We start from the raw sequence: 19,414 nt of genomic DNA, 5'->3' as shown, positions 1-19,414 counted from the left end.
AATCCTACAAACTGACTGAATAAAAAATTCACTACCTATGTAGAGTATGTGAGGGCTCATACAAACTGTCAAGTGAAAAGTTGTAATCAGGCATAGTTACAGCTGTATAGGTTCAATCGTAGGATGGAATTGGTCAAAATAAGAAAAGTTGAAGTTTGAGAAAAGATGGTTGAATAAATAACTGTAGTAAGACATTAATCTGGAGTGTAAGCTGGGAAAATGAAAAAAATTATAAAATGGCGCATAGCACAAGGAGACTTGCGACACACATGCAACGGCTTCTACCTCGTACGGTGCAGAGAACCATATCGGATATTATATCTTAGAGAGTTCCGCACTCGAATGGAGGACTAAGATCACACAACTACGTCGATGATAAAGGTAGAAACACATAACATGAAAGTGAGAAGCTACCAAAGCTAATGGTGGATTGAAATTTCTAGCGCAGTTGGATATGGCGCACCTCGGTTTTGGTCACTTGTAGAAGAGGAGGCCTTACCTTATACATGGGTGTGTATCTACGCATGTATAAGTTAAGTGTGATAGAAAATGTTGTGATTGGCGAAGGCATAAGCTGGTGTTGATGAAACGAGTTGAGTTCTGTTCTTTATTTTGTACAGCATTCTGTTTCATAATTTCACAGCTGCAAAACCTGATCAAGTGATTTTCATTAACTAGTAGGAGCAACAAAATTATAACCCGATTTAGATATATGTTTTATCGCTATGATACCTGTAACCGTGATCATTGCCCACATTTTGTCTCTTCATTCTCACTTCATCAGCGTTTTCATTGTCCTCTTCGCCATCTATGTATGTAATTGTATGCATAATCAATATGTTTGTATGTCTGCATAACATATTTCTTTATCTGCTTTCAGTGATTCGGAAAGCTATCCGTAAGTTGTCACTTTTCCTATTTTAACGAAAATCTGTAACAAATCAGTCAACTACATGCAAGCTGAAACTACTTTCCTTTACACTATCATTGTAAACGTGATCAGATAAAAAAGAATTATCCATTCGTTGCCAAACGGTATGTACATAAGAAATATTGGCATTATTAGCGTCGGCATTAAGAAAGTAAGCTAGTAGAACCGTAGGCACACCGGAACAAAAGCTTAGCGGCATTTCGTCCGCATTTACGTTCTGTTTTCAAATGCCGCTGAGTTTAATTTTGCCTTTCATCTTTTCGGAGTTAATAAATTAAGTACCAGTTAAGCACTTCGGTTGATGTAATCGATTTGACCTCTTCCCTCAACTGTCAGGCCTTGTACTTTTAATAGAAATGACTATTAGAGCTTGCATTAAGGCGGTGAGCTGGTACAATTATTAACACGCCAGGCAAAATGCTTAGCGGCATTTCGTCCATCGTTATGAAATTTCTGGTCTTGTGCCAAAATTAGAAATCATTGTTAGAGTTGTCATGTAATGTTATAATTACTATAACCGCTATCTGTAGATTATATTTATGACTCTTTAGCTTTTTAAACCATATTGTCGATAATTCGTAAGAGTGTAAAGGGCTTTTTGACTGTTTCGTATTTTTCTAATTTGAACATCAGGGTGTATATGAAAAGTAATATTCTCTTCCACCCCTCTTTGTTGTTCCGTAGATTATGTTTTATGAGTGCGTTTTATTTTCAGAAGTACTTGATTAAGGGGGCAAAGAGAAAGACGATCATGTCTAAAGAAGATACAACATCTATTTCTTATTTCCTGTGAGTCTGTCAGTCTTCATGTGTGTGTGTGTGTGTGTGTGTGCCTGTGTGTATATGTGTGTGTCCCTCTCTCTCTCTCTCTCCCTCTCTCTCTCAACATTGACTTCCTCTGCAAATGTTAATAGGGCACAGAAAGTGTGTCAATAGTCAGCTGGAGATGCCTTCGTGGGCTACAAGCTACAGTAGCATCAACCCTTAAGCGCTAGCCACATTTAGCAGGCAAATATACTTCATGATATATATATATATATATATATATATATATTGTCCTTGCCTTTGAAACGCGGAGTAGATGAAACAGGGACAACTGACGAATGGGTATACTATTTATGTTGCATGTCTCGTTTCTCTGTTTGTTTTTCGTTGTTCGAAAAATGTTCGTTTTCTATACCAGCTCTTTATCAATAATTTCCCTGTCGAAGAGGGCGATGGCGTCGCGCGACCTAGAATAGGTTCGTAACACGACCACCCTCCTCTCTCAGTCTTCCAGCCACTGCTTGGGCGGGACAATCTCCCACTCCAAAGCAGTGATCTTATTTTTTATCATCTTATCTGCGATGTCGATAAAACGCAGTTCAAAAAAGGAAATAGTCACTCAACCAAAAACAACAACCAGTCTTTGAACACAAAAAATAAAAACACAGTTCAACCAAAATGGAAGAAATAAAATACTAGTCCAACTAAAATTGTTCAGCAAAAAGAAAAGAGAAGACAGCAGTTCAGAAAAATAAATAAATATTTTACAATTCTCCACGGCAGAAAATACAATTTTCGGGCTACACGGTACTCCCAGCCCACTTGCAGCCTTCAAATCTCCTGGTAAAGCACTTCCAACGTTTCCGGGTTCAAAACCACGCACAGTTTGCAAGCACCAATTTTTCAAAATAACTGTAGAGGAAAATTCACTTTGAAGTTCTTCATTTGCTTGTTAGCAAGCACAATCCCAATACCGCCCAGAGCAAGCGAAAATACCCCAGAGCTGGGCAGAATATACTGTAAAATTAAAAACACAATACTTCTACCCAGCTCACACAAAAAATAGCAAATTCGCTTACCCTGACGATGTTCTTAGGCGGAGCTCTGAGCTGCACGCCTATCTTCAATGGTAACTGGAAGCAACTAACTCAAGCGCAAGCTACTTACCATACAGCCACTCCTACGCTTATATATATATATATATAGAGAGAGAGAGAGAGAGACGGTTTAGATATAGATTCAAGGCTTGAATATGGTACTTATGCGAAGGCACCCGAATATCGCATCCCAAAAGGATGGGTGATTAAAATCAAACAATAAGCAACACGGATTTCAAAAGTGATTGCAGTACGCACGTTTCATGCTACTTCAATTTATTTAAGTAATGTGAGCATTACCTTAAATGCAATATGAAGAGCAATCTTCAGCTGCACGAAAATGTAGAAAAAAGACATATTATAAATGTGGCAACATATTAAATCCAAGTGGGAGAGAGCATACATAAAATCCAAATGTGAGGAAGAATATATAAGTCCATCTTGACATAGCGGAGTCTATCAGGCTAGTAATTGATTCTAGACAAAAGTTTTAACTGTCTCAGAATTCTATTGTTTCTTATCTAGTGGTGATAGCAAAGGGACAATTACTTCTAAAGAGAGGGAAGGTGTAAGCAGTATGCATGGACAAGGCTATAAAAGTATTAGAATCTAGAGGTTTCACTGGTCATAGTAGTATCAGGTCATTTTATTACTATCAAAATGTTGAGGAATTAATGTTGAGGAATTATAGCCCTAGGTATATGGGTCAAATAGGTTTTTTACTTTTAGTCTGAATAGGGTAACAGTATAGTGGTACAGACAACAACAGAACTCTAACTAATGTTTACACAATAAGAGGTATGTTAATAAAATAAAATGAGATGTAATTATCTTCCACAAAAATCATGAAATAATGTCAATATTGAATTCAGGGGCTCTGGATAGGGTGTAAAATTTAAGGATATTAAGTATATAGTGATCATGAACACTATTTTGAATTATCTTTAAAAAAACTTATTAGCTGACGATAAGATAATGATACTATTTAGGAGACACATAGGTAAGCTTTATTTATATAATGTGAATAAAAGATAAAAATTATTATCGGATTTATATTAGTTTATAATAATGTGTTTACTAATGTTTAAGGGACTGAGAAAAGAAAGGATGTTAGGAAATAACAAGGATAATCAATACAGGAATCTGATGATTGATTTAAGTAGATTAGATGTTAAGGATAGAGATCAGGAATATATGTTATAAAGTTTCAATTACCAATATAAATATGTGTTAATTGATAGTTCTAGATGACCATAATAGAAGTAAAGTACTATAAATTTTGATAACTTTAGTTATTTAAATAAAAGTCCTATTTTTTTAAAAATTTAAAAGTGCGAGTAGAGCAATGCACACATGATACCCTAAGGTCTAATCTATTATTGATTAGATTAGGATTGTTCCTAAGTTTAAAAATTTCATATATTTCCATAGAACACAATTCACATCCATATCTATTATTTCTATAAGGTTGAGCTTTTCTTATAATTTCCCATTTAAGGCTAAAATTAATACTATTATCTTTTAACTCCCAAATTTTACTTGCCAAAGTCGTACTATTATATATATATATATATATATATATATATATATATATATATATATATATATATATATATATATACATACAAGGACACATATGGAGACACACGTCCACACATATTGCGATGCACATACATACATACAAACACGGTACATAGTTGCAAAATACACACACACACACACACACACACACACACATACACATGCATACACACACATGCATACATATATGCATGCATGTATAGGCACACACACGCACTCAGATCCACACATATGCGCACAAACAAACAAAAAGGAACACAGTGTGTACTGTCTTCCCCATGCCAACATTTGCCTTGCAGGTAAAATTTGCAGGTCTTTGAGTGCACTCCAAATTTCTTCTTTCCTTTAGAGTTTCGGGTTCCATTGGAGCCTCCATATTTGAGTTTTTTGGTTTTTGCTTGGTGGTTTGGGGTTTCGGCTTTATTTATTTCATTTTTTTCCTGTTCCTTTTTCTTCCCTTCCTTCTTTACGTTTGTGCTCGTGTTCTTTCCTTCCTTTTCTTGCAGTAGCATTTGTATTCCTCTGGTTGTCCAATGGGGTGAGGACTCCGTTCCTTCGTAGGACCACTGGCACAGAGGGACTTCTGGTTGCTGCTTCCTTGGCTTCCCTGTCCTTATCTGTCTGGTTATTCACAGGGGTGGGGGATTCATTATTTTGAGGAACCATTGGATCAAAGAGACTTCTGGTTTTTGTTTCGTTTTCCTAATCTTATCAGCCTTGCCGCAGTAGTTTCCCATGATGACATCAAGAGTGTCAATGATAAGGGCATAAGGTCGGATGAATTGATTTTTCTTCCGCTCTATCTACTCAATGGTTCTACAGAAGCCATTGTGCTTCAGTGCAGCAGTAATGATGTTGTTTGGCGGATCGTCACTAGCAAATATCCATGCTCGCAACAGAAGATTCAATTCTTTGCTCTTCCACATTGGTGCCATCTTCGTCTTCTAAGCCTAGAGGGGAGGAAAGGATAGAGGGGAAGTGAGAGAGACGGAGGGAGGTAGAGAGGAAGGAAGACAGAAGGAGGGAGAGAGAAAGAGAGAAGGAGATGTGAAGGAAAGAGAGAGGGTGATATGAAGAAAGAGAAAGGGAGTATGGGCGATAGCAAGACAGAGGGAGGGAGAGGAAGGGAAGAGAAAGAGAGACAGAGTGAGGGAGAGATGCGGAAGAGGAAGAGAGACAGAGTGAAGGAGAAAGAGGAGATTATGAAGGATGTGAGGGAAAGGGAGAGACGGAGAAGAGGGGGAAATGAGAAGTATATGAGGGAGAGGGTCTGATGAGAGAGAGGTACATGTAGAGAGAGACAAATGAAGGGAAAGAGAAGTGAGAAAAGAAGCAAGATATGGAAGGGAGAGAGAGACAGAATGAGGGAGAGAGATGGGAAAAAGAAGATATGGAAGAGAGAAGGAGAGAGTTAGGTGTAAAGAGAGATAAAGGGAGGGCGAGAGAAGTGGGGAAAAGGAGGAAGATATGTAAGGGAAAGGGAGAGAAGAGAGGAAGAGGTAGATAGGATCTATTTTAAAACGGGGGCGTCAGTTTTCATTTATGTTTTATGTAGTGTTTTTGGTACCGAAAGACTTTCAAACTTCGTATACTTATCTATTTTGTGTTATAGAACAGAAAAATATTTTTGTATTCGAATTTATTTCATGTAAAAAATTGTCTTATTTCGATAATTTCTACTAATCACTGACAAGTATTCAGTTGAAAACAGTTAGCGCTGTAACGGTGTATATCGTATTAATCCCCTAACCCTAACCCTAACCCTAACTAGACTGTTAACCGTAACCGTAACCGTAACCCTAACCCTAAAACTAACCCTAACTCGAGAATCCGAACTGTAAAATTGTTACACACATAGATACGCACAGCGTAATTTATTATATAAACAATATATGCGTATAAATTACGATTAAACCGGATGAAATATGTCACAGGGAATAACATTTTTATGACCGCCCAGCAGTAACTCTATTCAGCTGAATAGACGTCAGTGATTGGTTGAAATTACAGAAATACGACAACTTTAACATGGAATAACTTGCGATGTACGTTTTTTTGTTAAGAAGACTAAGAGTAAAAGATGTTTTATATGACACATTCTACCAGTGTCCCAAGTTTCAAAGTGTTTCGTTAGTGTTTCGTTAAGAAAATACTGGCGCCCCCGTTTTAAAATAGATCCGGTAGATATGAAAGAGAGAGGGGGAGCAGGTAACTAAGATATGAAGGAAAGAGAAAAACAAAAGATATAAATCTAGACGGCCAATTTAAAAAACGATAAAGTGTAAAACGATAGTGAAAAGAAAGGGGTTTCGTAACGAATTCGCTACCGTAATTTTTTCAAATAGAATGTAAACGAAGAGATCGTTATAAGAAAAAGTTGAATGAAAAGCTATAGTGATAGAAAGAATACGTTTCGTAACGGATTCCCTACCGTAAATTCTCAGAGTATAAACAAGCAATAAGTCTTAACTCAAATTTTCATCCGGTATTAACAAAGATATGTATCCGCTTAACAAAAATAAATGTTGTTGACACTCCGTCGCTTACGACGTTAAGGGTTCCAGTTGATCCGATCAACGGAACAGCCTGCTCGTGAAATTAACGTGCAAGTGGCTGAACACTCCACAGACACGTGTACCCTTAACGTAGTTCTCGTGGATATTCAGCGTGACACAGTGTGACAAGGCTGACCCTTTGAATTACAGGCACAACAGAAACAGGAAGTAAGAGAAAGTTGTGGTGACAGAGTAAAGCAGGGTTCGCCACCATCCCCTGCTGGAGCCTCGTGGAGCTTTAGGTGTTTTCGCTCAATAAACACTCACAACACCCGGTCTGGGAATCGAAACTACGATCCTATGACCGCGAGTCCGCTGCCCTAACCACTGGTCCACTGCACCTCCATAACAAAGACAAATAAGGATATATTAAATACCATGCAATGTAAGGACGGAAGTTCTGTGGTATTCAATATTTACATTTAGATTCTGCTGAGGTTAACTTTGCTTTTCATTCTTTCGAGGTCTAGAAAATAATTACCAGTTGAAGAGTCGATGTAATTGACTTATTCCTCCTCTGATGTTGCTGATCTTCTACCAAAATTTGAAATCAATATTCACATATTAGACTTTTTATTTTAACACATGCCACTGTTATTTCTTTTAGCTCATTTTCGTTTAATTTATGGAAATTACCAAGGGAGAAATGTGTTCTACTCCTTCTTGTCTATCTATGAATGATTTTGCCGTTTTATCAAAGATACTTATTGAGTGGGCAACACGAGTCCTCAACTATGAACTTTATTTTCAGAGAGTCAAACTCATTTCTGTAATGGCAAGTTCCACTTCGATAAGTTCTTCTTTCGGAAGGTTATCTTCTCATTGACAGTTCGATCCCTTCTCCGAAAGCAGAGACAATTTCAAAATATCAGTAGTTTATGTTGTATGCTACTCAATATGCTGGCTAATGTGTCCAGGGGAGTCAAATACGTAACGGTGTGGTTGCTGTTTGACTCCCTGAGGAAGCTTGCACTGCAGCAAGCTAGGCCCTAGAAGGGGAAAAGATTTTGTTCCTTCCCACATATTGTGGGAAGAAAATAACGAGGCCTTGGGTCTGTGGGCTGCCGCCTGGAGCTCAGTCTGAGTGGATCGAACAGGCCATTCGTAGAGGTCTGGGCAGTAGCCGAACCAAGCTCCTTAGTGTCAGGGTGGAGGCCGCGACCGATTGGGCTGGGTCAAAAGTAGTTATGACCTTTTAGACCCAGTCGGTCGGAGACCTAGTATTCCCCGATTTTCTGGTAATGGCCGGGGTCAAGTATCCGGTGATTCTTCAGGGTTGCCCCTCTAAGTGTCACCTGTGCCTGGAACCATATCTAAAAGAACTGCCCCCAGGGCCGAGGTAAGGCTCTGGAGCAGAAGAAAAAAGAAAAGGTGCCCTCTGCCCCCTCCCCCTGGAGGGTAGCCTACACGAAAAGAAAAAGAAAGGTGAGCAACAATGGTTGCTCACCAAAAGACATACAGGTTGTGGGAGAGGAGGAGGACCGCACGGTTAAGTCGATAGAGGCCTTGACTCCCGTAACCCTAAATAAGAATAAAAGAGGAAATGGGAGACGGCCGGCGGAGGTTGCTGTGCCACCGATAGATCCTGACGTTCTGCCGGTGGGATGTGTGCCACCGGCGCAAGAGGGAATTGTGCCACTGACAGAGCAGGCTGAGGCCCCTCCCAGTGAGGAGAGGTGGAACCCATCGTTTTCTATCACAGGGGAGGGCCTGTTGAGAGTTTCTTGAACAGATATATATACGTGTATATAAATACATATATATATATATATATATATATATATATACAATATATGTACGTATATATACACACACACACACACACATATATATATATATATAAGTATATATATATATATGTATTTATATATACCTATATGTATATATATATGTATATATATACATATATATTTATGCATAAATAGACTTGCATATATATATATACGTGTGTGTGTGTGTCTGTGTCTATGTCTGTGTTTGTACACCCACCATCACTTGACTACCGATGTTGCTGTGTTTACGTCCCCATAACTTAGCCGTTTGCAAAACACGAATAGAATAAGCACTATGCTTACAAAGAATAAATCCTGTTGTCAGTTTCTTTGAGTAAAGGTGATGCTCCAGCACGTCAGCAGTCACATGACCGATGGAAGTAAAACAATAAAAAGAATTATGCGATTTTAATCCCGAGCAACGCTGGGTATCTCCCCGCTGGCATATATATATATATATATATAAGTGAAAAATTCGTTATAGGTATAAAACACCATAAACAATTATAAAAATGTGTATGCAAGTCTATTTATGCATAAATAGACTTGTTTTTGTTTTCTTTAAATTCTTCACACTGACGAGAATGACAATACATAATTTTAATTATAATTATTATTATAATTTTTTCTTACATATTTGTATTGCCCTCTGAAACGTTCGTATGTGCATATTAAATCCAGTTTTGATCTTTTAACATCTCTTCCCAATTTTTATAATTGTTTATGGTGTTTTCTATCTATAAAGACCTTTTCAGTTGTTATTTTCATATTATTATTGCTTGCTCTAACAGGATATGTCTGAATATGAAGAATTTTTATTAGAAATTATTTTATCTCTTTTTGGACTACTCAAACAGTTTGAATTGTTCTATTTGAGCTTATTTTTTCTCACACACATAAATATATATATATATATAAATATATATATATATATATATATATATATATATATATATATATATATATATATATATATATATATATATATATATATATATATATATATATATATATATACAAATATAAATATATATATTAATGTATATATAGAGAGAGAGAGATAGACAGGCCTTTATACACACGTACACCTACACAACATTTATACATACCACACACACGCACCAATATATTCACATACATATAAAAGTTTAGGGGATACTGAAATAAGTAAGAAATGAGAGGTTCAATGATAAGGTATGAAGAAGACCATATGTACACTGACAAGAATTCTAATGTATTAGCAACGTCAAGTATAGGTTAGAATTGTCACATAGTGAAAGGAGGTAGGTTACGTTTGAGGGTTAGAGCATAACAGTTTAACGTAGTGATTCTGGCTTGGTGTAAGTTCGAGAAGGAATTATACTGAATAATAGATTGGAGGTTATATGGTAGAAGATTAAAGAAATCAAATGGTCATAAAGCTAATGAAAGGAGAAATAAATAAAAGATCAAGTCATTAATAGATTTCAATAGAGTGAAGTATAGCATATGGTAAAATAAAATAACGATAAATAAATAGGTTGAATAAATAAATAAAATAAAGTAAATATATACATTTAATTTAACTAGTGTTTAAGTTAAATATAGGTATTATATAAATTATAAGTTAGGTGAAGAGTGAAAATATAAGTGGGCGCTATATGATGGGTTGAGACAGAAGAATAAAATTAGTTAAATATACTAGTTTATTTCATCTTATGCCATATCCGAACTATGTTTCAGGGAAAGTAATCTGTAAAAAGAAAAAAAAGAGGCACTTGTTTTTAATGTACTGAGATTTGTACTAAATCTAAAGGTCTTATAGAATTTACGAACGCAATAGTAAAACTCTTTATGTTGTCTGTTTAGCAATTGTGTTCTGTAACATATTTGTATATATACATACATACATACATACATATATATATATATATATATATATATATATATATATATATATATATATATAACAAATGAATAATAACAGGCAAGGGATAATTGTCAGCTCTTTACAGCTGTTTCTTACGCTTATTTTGCTAGGAAAAATAGACCATTACTTCATTCTAAAACACTGTAATCATCAGATGAAACGTAATTTTACAAACAAGAGAATAGCTCAAGAATACAGCAGGCAAGTAATTGAAGTCTGTCGAGGTTAACTATGAAATGGGAGAATGACAAACAAAATTGGCCGTTGAAGGTATTAGGGGTCGGGGTTAGATAAAGAACATAGATTGTACTGTGTATTATTAACCCAACCCCATCCCTTAATGCCAACAACAGCAAATGTTGTTGGTCATTCTCCCATTTCATAGCCTCGACAGACTTCAGCCACGTCCCTGCTGTATTCTTGGGATATTATTTTGCTTGTAAAATTAAAGTTTCCTCTGATGATTACGGTTTTTAGTAATGAAGTAATGTTCTCATTCTTCTATTAAAAATGCGTAAGAAACAGCTGTAAAGTGCTGACAGTTATCCATCGTCTTTTATTATTTAATTGATTATAATACACCAAGGGGATTTACGACTTTTCGGACACCCTAGAGCATACCAACAACGTACAAGTCATGCTTTGGACCGGCTCCTAGGTGCTAAATACACATAGGGTTGTTTTTCTCTGAGTACACAACCCGAATATCTTATTTGATACTTACCAACCAGAGGCCAATAGTACAAATTTATCCAGCCCTACCTAGTGCATATCTTTTCAAGTGCCGGATTCTATCTGAATCCTTATTTTACTATATATATATATATATATATATATATATATATATATATATATATATATATAAAATTGAACTTTTAAATAAATATTGAAATCACTGATATCTGAAATAACAGAGACACATAAAAATTGTTGTAGAGTAATATGTCTCCTGAGTACAGTTTCACGGTGAATGTGCTCAGTTGTTATTTTCAAAGCTTATAATAACTAGAAAACATTCTAATATATATGCTATCTCATAGAAATTATATTCAGTATGGCAATGGAGATACTAGCATGCATGTAACCTGTGGTCATTACTTACATTCATAAATTCATAATTTCATTCATACGATACATAGTTATATATATTTGCGGACATAAAGTTTATGTCCACAAGTTTATAAAATATATATGTAAATATTATTAAAACATTTAAAATAAAAATTGCGTAACTGAAACGCATGAAACACACAGCATAAATCATTATTAAAATATTGGGGAAATATACTCAAGTATTCAAATATGCAATTATTACAATATTCATAATCTGGAATAAACGAATAAAATCATATATATGTAATACGAAATGTTTAATGACATGGAACTAATCTATCTTATTTTTACTTTTCATTTCAAGTCCCAGTACCAACAACGTCAAGTAAGTATCTGCCAACTAGTTACTGCACTATCAGTGAATAAGCGTTTCTATTTATATTTTGATTGTTCTTACAATTATCAGTCCAACCGACTAGATATTATGGACGTTAAACAGGAATTCCCTTTACTGATTCCACTCCTTCTTCTACACATTTTACAAATGTACCACTACTACTACTACTACTACTACTACTACTACTACTACTACTACTACCACTACTACCACCACCGCCACCACTACTACGACGACGACGATAATGACGACGACAACTACTACTACTATAGACTTATAGACACCAGTTAAACTATTGGGAAATAATATATATTTCTTTTTTATATTGTTATTATTTGAACCTTTATTTAATGGTTTGCTGAGTGAATTCTACGCATCTTATTCCGATAAGTTTTCTTCCAATCAAACTTAAAAAGAAGTAAATCCACTTGAATTCCAGGACTTTCGCTTCATGGCATATTTTGCTGTAGCTAATCGGTTAAGGTAACCGGCTTACGACCGTACGAACGTGAGTTCGATTCTCGGCGACCATTTGTGTCCTTAAGCAAGGCATTTATTTCAAATTTGCAAAAATGAGTTGTGCCTGTGATTCAAAGGGCCAGCTTTGTCACATTTTCTGTCACACTGAATCTCTCTGAAAACTATGTTAAGGGTACCCGCATCTGTGGATTGCTCGGCCACTTGCATGTTAATTTCATGAGCATGCTGTTACGTCGATCGGATCAACTGGAACTCTCGTCGTCGTATCTATGTTGCTTATATATATATATATATATATATATATATATATATATATATATATATATATATATATATATATATATATATATATATATATATATATATATATATATATATATATATATATATATATATATATATATATATATATATATATATATATATATATATATATATATATATATATATATATATATATATATATATATATATATATATATATATATATATATATATATATATATATATATATATATATATATATATATATATATATATATATATATATATATATATATATATATATATATATATATATATATATATATATATATATATATATATATATATATATATATATATATATATATATATATATATATATATATATATATATATATATATATATATATATATATATATATATATATATATATATATATATATATATATATATATGGAGGCGCAATGGCCCAGTGGTTAGGGCAGCGATCTCACGGTCATAGGATCGCGGTTTCGATTCCCAGACCGGGCGTTGTGAGTGTTTATTGAGCGAAAACACCTAAAGCTCCACTAGGCTCCGGCAGGGGATGGTGTTGCACCCTGCTGTACTCTTCCAACACAACTTTCTCTTACTTCCTGATTCTGTTGTGCCTGTATGTCAAACGGTCAGCCTCGTCACACTGTCTCACGCTGAATGTCCTCGAGAACTACGTTAACGGTACACGTGTCTGTGGAGTGTTCAGCTACTTGCACGTTAATTTCACGAGCAGGCAACTGGAACCTTCGACGTCGTAAGCCACGGATTGCCAATGTATATATATATACATATATATATATATAAGCAACAGGATTTCAATTAGTAATGCAGTATGACCAATTCAAGCGGATCCATTTAATTGATCAATGCAATCATTACATCAATTTAGATACTGTGCTATCTTGAGCTGCACAAAAAAATATGGGACTTCAACCAGTACGATAAGTTAATATATTTTTTCTTAAATATTTTAACAGAGCAAGAAGACGGAAGAAATTCATGTTGTCGCTATTGTAGCAAGAATGGCTAAGAAAACAGATTACAATTTCTTTGAATAGCACGGAACACAGTGGGGTCATAGGATTGTAATCTATTTCCAGTTTATTTATCTCATTATCATCTACTAAAATTTGAGACTAGAAGACTGTGCATATTTAGGATAAAGAGCAAAAGTGAGTTGACAGCGCATGGCTAGCTATTGGTCATAAATATAGTCATAGGTACCACTTCACCCATAAGAACAAAGAAACAAAACTTTAGAAAAAGTAAATTATATAGAAGTAATTGTCCATAAAAAAGAGGTAGGGTAGGTTTGACTTTAATTCATGATGTTATTACCAGGTAAATGGGCAAAGCACAATGAAATTTAAGATGCTATAATGGGATACACGAAAAATATTAGGGCCTCGATGGGTGAACGTTTATAAGCAATGTTATTATGTTGAATGAAAATAAAATAAAATTTTGAAAATAAATCAACGAAATGATATCATAACCAAAATACCTAAGAAGTGTGTATATAACCAAAATACCTAAGAAGTGTGTATGTATCAATTATAAACATTAAAAGGAAGATTACTATTATGTAGGATCAATTTAATACCTCTTCTTTACTTAATTAATTTTTTGGTAGTCTGTATAAAGACTATTCAAGGCAATTACATATGGAATATCTGTAAAGATATACATACTATCTATTGATTTGAAGCAATGAGTCAGAAGCAGGATAATAAGATAATGATAATACATAGACATAATTAAATATAAATATACTAGAAAATGTGTAATGATAAAAGTAGGTGTAATAGTATAAAAATAATGCATACAGATACATACACAAAAAGAGGTTTTATACACACACACACACACACACATATATATATATATATATATATATATATATATATATATATATATATATATATATATATATGCGTGTATATATGCATATATACATATACACAAATATATATACGCTTGTATAAAAGAATATAGCATAAATATTTTGCATAAACATAAGTAACTGAAAAATATTAATCTAAGAACAAGAAAAATAACAATTTATAAAGGGTAAAAGATTTATTAGGTAAGCATACAAAGATAAGAAAACAAAATAATATGAATTTATAGAAAATAATAAGAAACACATATAAAATACATATAAAGAGACAGGGGATTAAAATTAAAAGCATGAAAAGATTAAGGTAACCTAAATAAGGAAGCAATAGCTATGGAAGTAATGAGGGCAGTTAAAAGCATTCAGGTCTTTTGTAGCTGTGATATATCGTGTACCAGACATTCTTGTAAAGACGTACAGTTTTATTAGTTCGATGATCAGAAAAATAAAGCGAAATCTCGATATATTTCGTTCATCTAAATTTGAATTATATTGTGATTGTTTTCAACCCTATAAAACTTTCAAGGAACATATCTAAGGTAAAAATATCGAAGCGACAAGTATAATATATTAAGTATGTGACATCGAAAATGTTTTTCTCTTCGGTATTCTATTCTTGCGAGGTTTCTTAGACATTTTCCTTCTTTTTGCAGATTGTAATAATGCAGTTGCTGATGTTATGCTCGTTTTGGATGATTCTGGCAGTGTTGGATCTAAGAACTTCGCGAAAGTGAAAAGTTTTGCACAAAATATAGTGAAATCCCTTAACATTGGTAGAAACAAAATTCGTGTAGGAGCCATTACATTCAGCTGGAAGGTCAAATCGCAGTTTCCGCTGAAAAGGCATTATAACAAGAAGAATCTACTCAAGGCAATCAATAAAATAGGGTACCGAAAAGGAGGAACGAATACACATTTAGCTCTTAATTACTTGAGGAAAAATTCATTCACTCGAAGGGCAGGGGATAGAAAACGTGTCCCGAACATTGCTATCATAATAACTGATGGCAAATCGAATATCCTCAGTAAAACTAAAAAAGCAGCATTGGAATTACGAAAAAGTGGCACCATTGTGTTTGCTATCGGAGTTGGCAAAGGAATTAGACAGTCTGAATTGAAAATTATTGGTAGTTCACCAAGCCGAGATCATGTGTTCGCAGTTAAAAACTTTAACGTTCTTAATTCCATTGTGAAGCAATTGGCTAAAAGAACTTGTAATGGTATGTATAAAATTTTGTATCTGAACATTGTAGAATTTATAATTATCTTTGATGCTGAAAGCGGCGTAGATTTCAAAGCAGTAATAGTGTAAGAACTGCTTTAGTTTCAGAATCATGCTGTAAAAGAAAACTAACTGTGAATTATTGAATTAGTATATAATTAAAATGTAATAAATTATTGAATAATGTAATAACGCGTAATTATTTTGAAAAGGCATTAAAATGTTCTTTGGTGTCGTGTTAAGTAGCTGAAATGAGTTCAAAGTTTTAAATTAATCTATCCAAAAGACGATAAACTCATACATTTTCAAATTTATAATAGTTACATTTTCACACTTAAAATAGTGTACTGTTTTAACGGCCGACAAAATTGAATGGTCTGATTCGCAGTACATTAGATTCAGATTTTAGGAAATTCTAATTAGTTATAAATATATGTAAATATTATTAAAACATTTTTGACACACACAACATAAATCACTATTAAAATATTTGGGAAATATACTTATGCAATTATTACAATATTCATCATCTGGAATAAACGAATAAAATCATATATATGTAATACGAAATGTTTAATGACATGGAACTAATTTATCTTATTTTTACTTTTCCTTTCAAGTCCGAAAACCACCAGCGCCAAGTAAGTATCTGCCGACTTGTTACTGCACTATCAGTGAATAAGCGTTTCTATTTATATTTTGATAGTTCTTACAATTATCAGTCCAACCGACTAGATATTATGGACGTTAAACAGGAATTCCCTTACTGATTCCACTCCTTCGTCTACACATTTTACAAATGTACTACTACTACTACTACTACTACTACTACTACTACTACCACCACCGCCACCACCACTACTACTACCACCACCGCCACAACTACTACGACGACGACAACTACTACTACTATAGACTTATAGACACGAGTTAAACTATTGGGAAATAATACATATTTCTTTTTTATATTGTTATTAATTTAACCTTTATTTAATGGTTTGCTGAGTGAATTCTACGCATCTTATTCCGATATGTTTTCTTCTAATCAAACTTAAAATTAAGTAAATCCACTTGAATTCCAGGACCTTCGCATCGTAGCATATTTTGCTGTGGCTAATTGGTTAAGGTAACCGGCTTACGACCGTACGGACGTGAGTTCGATTCTCGGCGACCATTTGTGTCCTTAAGCAAGGCATTTTATTTCAAATTTGCAAAAATGAGTTGTGCCTGTGATTCAAAGGGCCAGCCTTGTCACATTTTCTGTCACACTGAATCTCTCTGAAAACTATGTTAAGGGTACCCGCATCTGTGGATTGCTCGGCCACTTGCATGTTAATTTCATGAGCATGCTGTTACATCGATTGGATCAACTGGAACTCTCGACGTCGTATGTATGTATGTATGTTGCTTATTTTGATATATATACATACATACATACATACATATATATATATATACATATATATATATATATATATATATATATATATATATATATATATATATATATATATATATATATATATATATATACATATATATATATATATATATATATATATATATATATATATATATATATATATATATATATGTATAACAGGATTGCAATTAGTATTGCAGTATGACCATTTCAAGCGGATCCATTTAATTGATCAATGCAATCATTACATCAATCTATATATTGTGCTATCTTCAGCTGCACAAAAAATTATGGAACTTCAACCAGTAAGATACATTAATATAATTTTTCTTAAATATTTAAACAGAGCAAGAAGATGGAAGAAATTCATGTTGTTGCTATTGTAGCAAGAATGGCTAAGAAAACAGATTACAATTTCTTTGAATAGCATGGAACACAGTGGGGTCATAGGGTTGTAATCTATTTCCAGTTTATTTATCTCATTATCATCTACTAAAATTTGAGACTAGAAGACTGTGCATATTTAGGATAAAGAGCAAAAGTGAGTTGACAGCGCATGGCTAGCTATTGGTCATAAATATAGTCATAGGTACCCCTTTACCCACAAGAACAAAGAAACAAGACTTTAGCAAGAGTAAATTATATAGAAGTAATTGTCCATAAAAAAGAGGTAGGGTAGGTTTGACTTTAATTCGTGATGTTATTACCAGGTAAATGGGCAAAGCACAATGAAATTTAAGATGCTATAATGAGATACAGGGAAAATATTAGGGCCTCGATGGGTGAACGTTTATAAGCAATGTCATTATGTTGTATAAAAATAAAATAAAATTTTGAAAATAAATCAACGAAATGATATCATAACCAAAATAGCTAAGAAGTGTGTATGTATCAATTATAAACATTAAAAGGAAGATTACTATTATGTAGGATCAATTTAATACCTCTTCTTTACTTAATTAATTTTTTGGTGGTCTGTATAAAGACTATTCAAGCCAATTACATATGGAATATCTGTAAAGATATACATACTATTTATTGATTTGAAGCAATGAGTCAGAAGCAGGATAATAAGATAAAGATAATACATAGACATAATTAAATATAAATATACTAGAAAATGTGTAATGATAAAAGTAAGCGTAATAGTATAAAAATAATGCATACAGATACATACACAAAAAGAGGTTTTATACACACACACACACACACATACACATATATATATGTATATATGCATATATACATATACACAAATATATATACGCTTGTATAAAAGAATATAGCATAAATATTTTGCATAAACATAAGTAACTGAAAAATATTAATTTAAGAACAAGAAAAATAACAATTTATAAAGGATAAGAGATTTATTAGGTAAGCATACTAAGATAAGAAAATAAAATAATATGAATTTATAGAAAATAATAACAAACACATATAAAATACATATAAAGAGACAGGGGATTAAAATTAAAGGCAGGAAAAGATTAAGGTAACCTAAAAAAGGAAGCAATATGTATAGAAGTAATGAGGGCAGTTAAAGGTATTCAAAACGAGGTTTTATAACTTGTAATATTACACGTTTTATTTTATGTATGATTGTATTGTTCCTAGGGAGTATAAAATTTAGTAAAGGGAGACTTACTATCACAAAATCACTACAGATATACATAATATGACTGGTAGATTAGAAATTCATAGAAGGAAAAAAATAGTATACTCACCAAAATAGGATGAGATCAGATTCACTAGGCAGGGGTTATGAGTGGACAATAATACATATAGTACACCATGTAACATAACACACCGCATATAACATATGTAATGTAATACATTATACCATATTACATAATATCCTATATTTTATACTAGAGGCTAAGTTATAATGGACATGACACCAGAGTTAATTTCCACCATCAAGTTTCAAGTATGATAAGTGTAATATTATTAGTTTTGAAAATACTTAAATGTGCGGTGATGCTATGCAGGCAAAATACCCTTAGATCTGATCTATTATTAATCAAGTTT

The 19,414-nt window shown here is 33.4% G+C and overlaps 1 protein-coding gene across 1 annotated transcript; it reads left to right on the top strand.

The window, feature by feature from the left end:
- The first annotated feature begins 15,017 nt into the window (after positions 1-15,017).
- On the top strand, positions 15,018-16,867 carry LOC149136485 (matrilin-1-like). The gene has a single exon (XM_089348741.1). The coding sequence runs from the start codon at positions 15,418-15,420 to the stop codon at positions 16,048-16,050; it is 633 nt and encodes a 210-aa protein (XP_089204867.1). The 5' UTR covers positions 15,018-15,417; the 3' UTR covers positions 16,051-16,867.
- Positions 16,868-19,414: the final 2,547 nt, after the last annotated feature.

Source organism: Octopus bimaculoides, chromosome 3 (assembly GCF_046866305.1).
Source record: "Octopus bimaculoides isolate indiv1 chromosome 3, ASM4686630v1, whole genome shotgun sequence".
NCBI classification, from domain to species: domain Eukaryota; kingdom Metazoa; phylum Mollusca; class Cephalopoda; order Octopoda; family Octopodidae; genus Octopus; species Octopus bimaculoides.
This window is presented reverse-complemented; position numbering and strand designations above follow the sequence as displayed.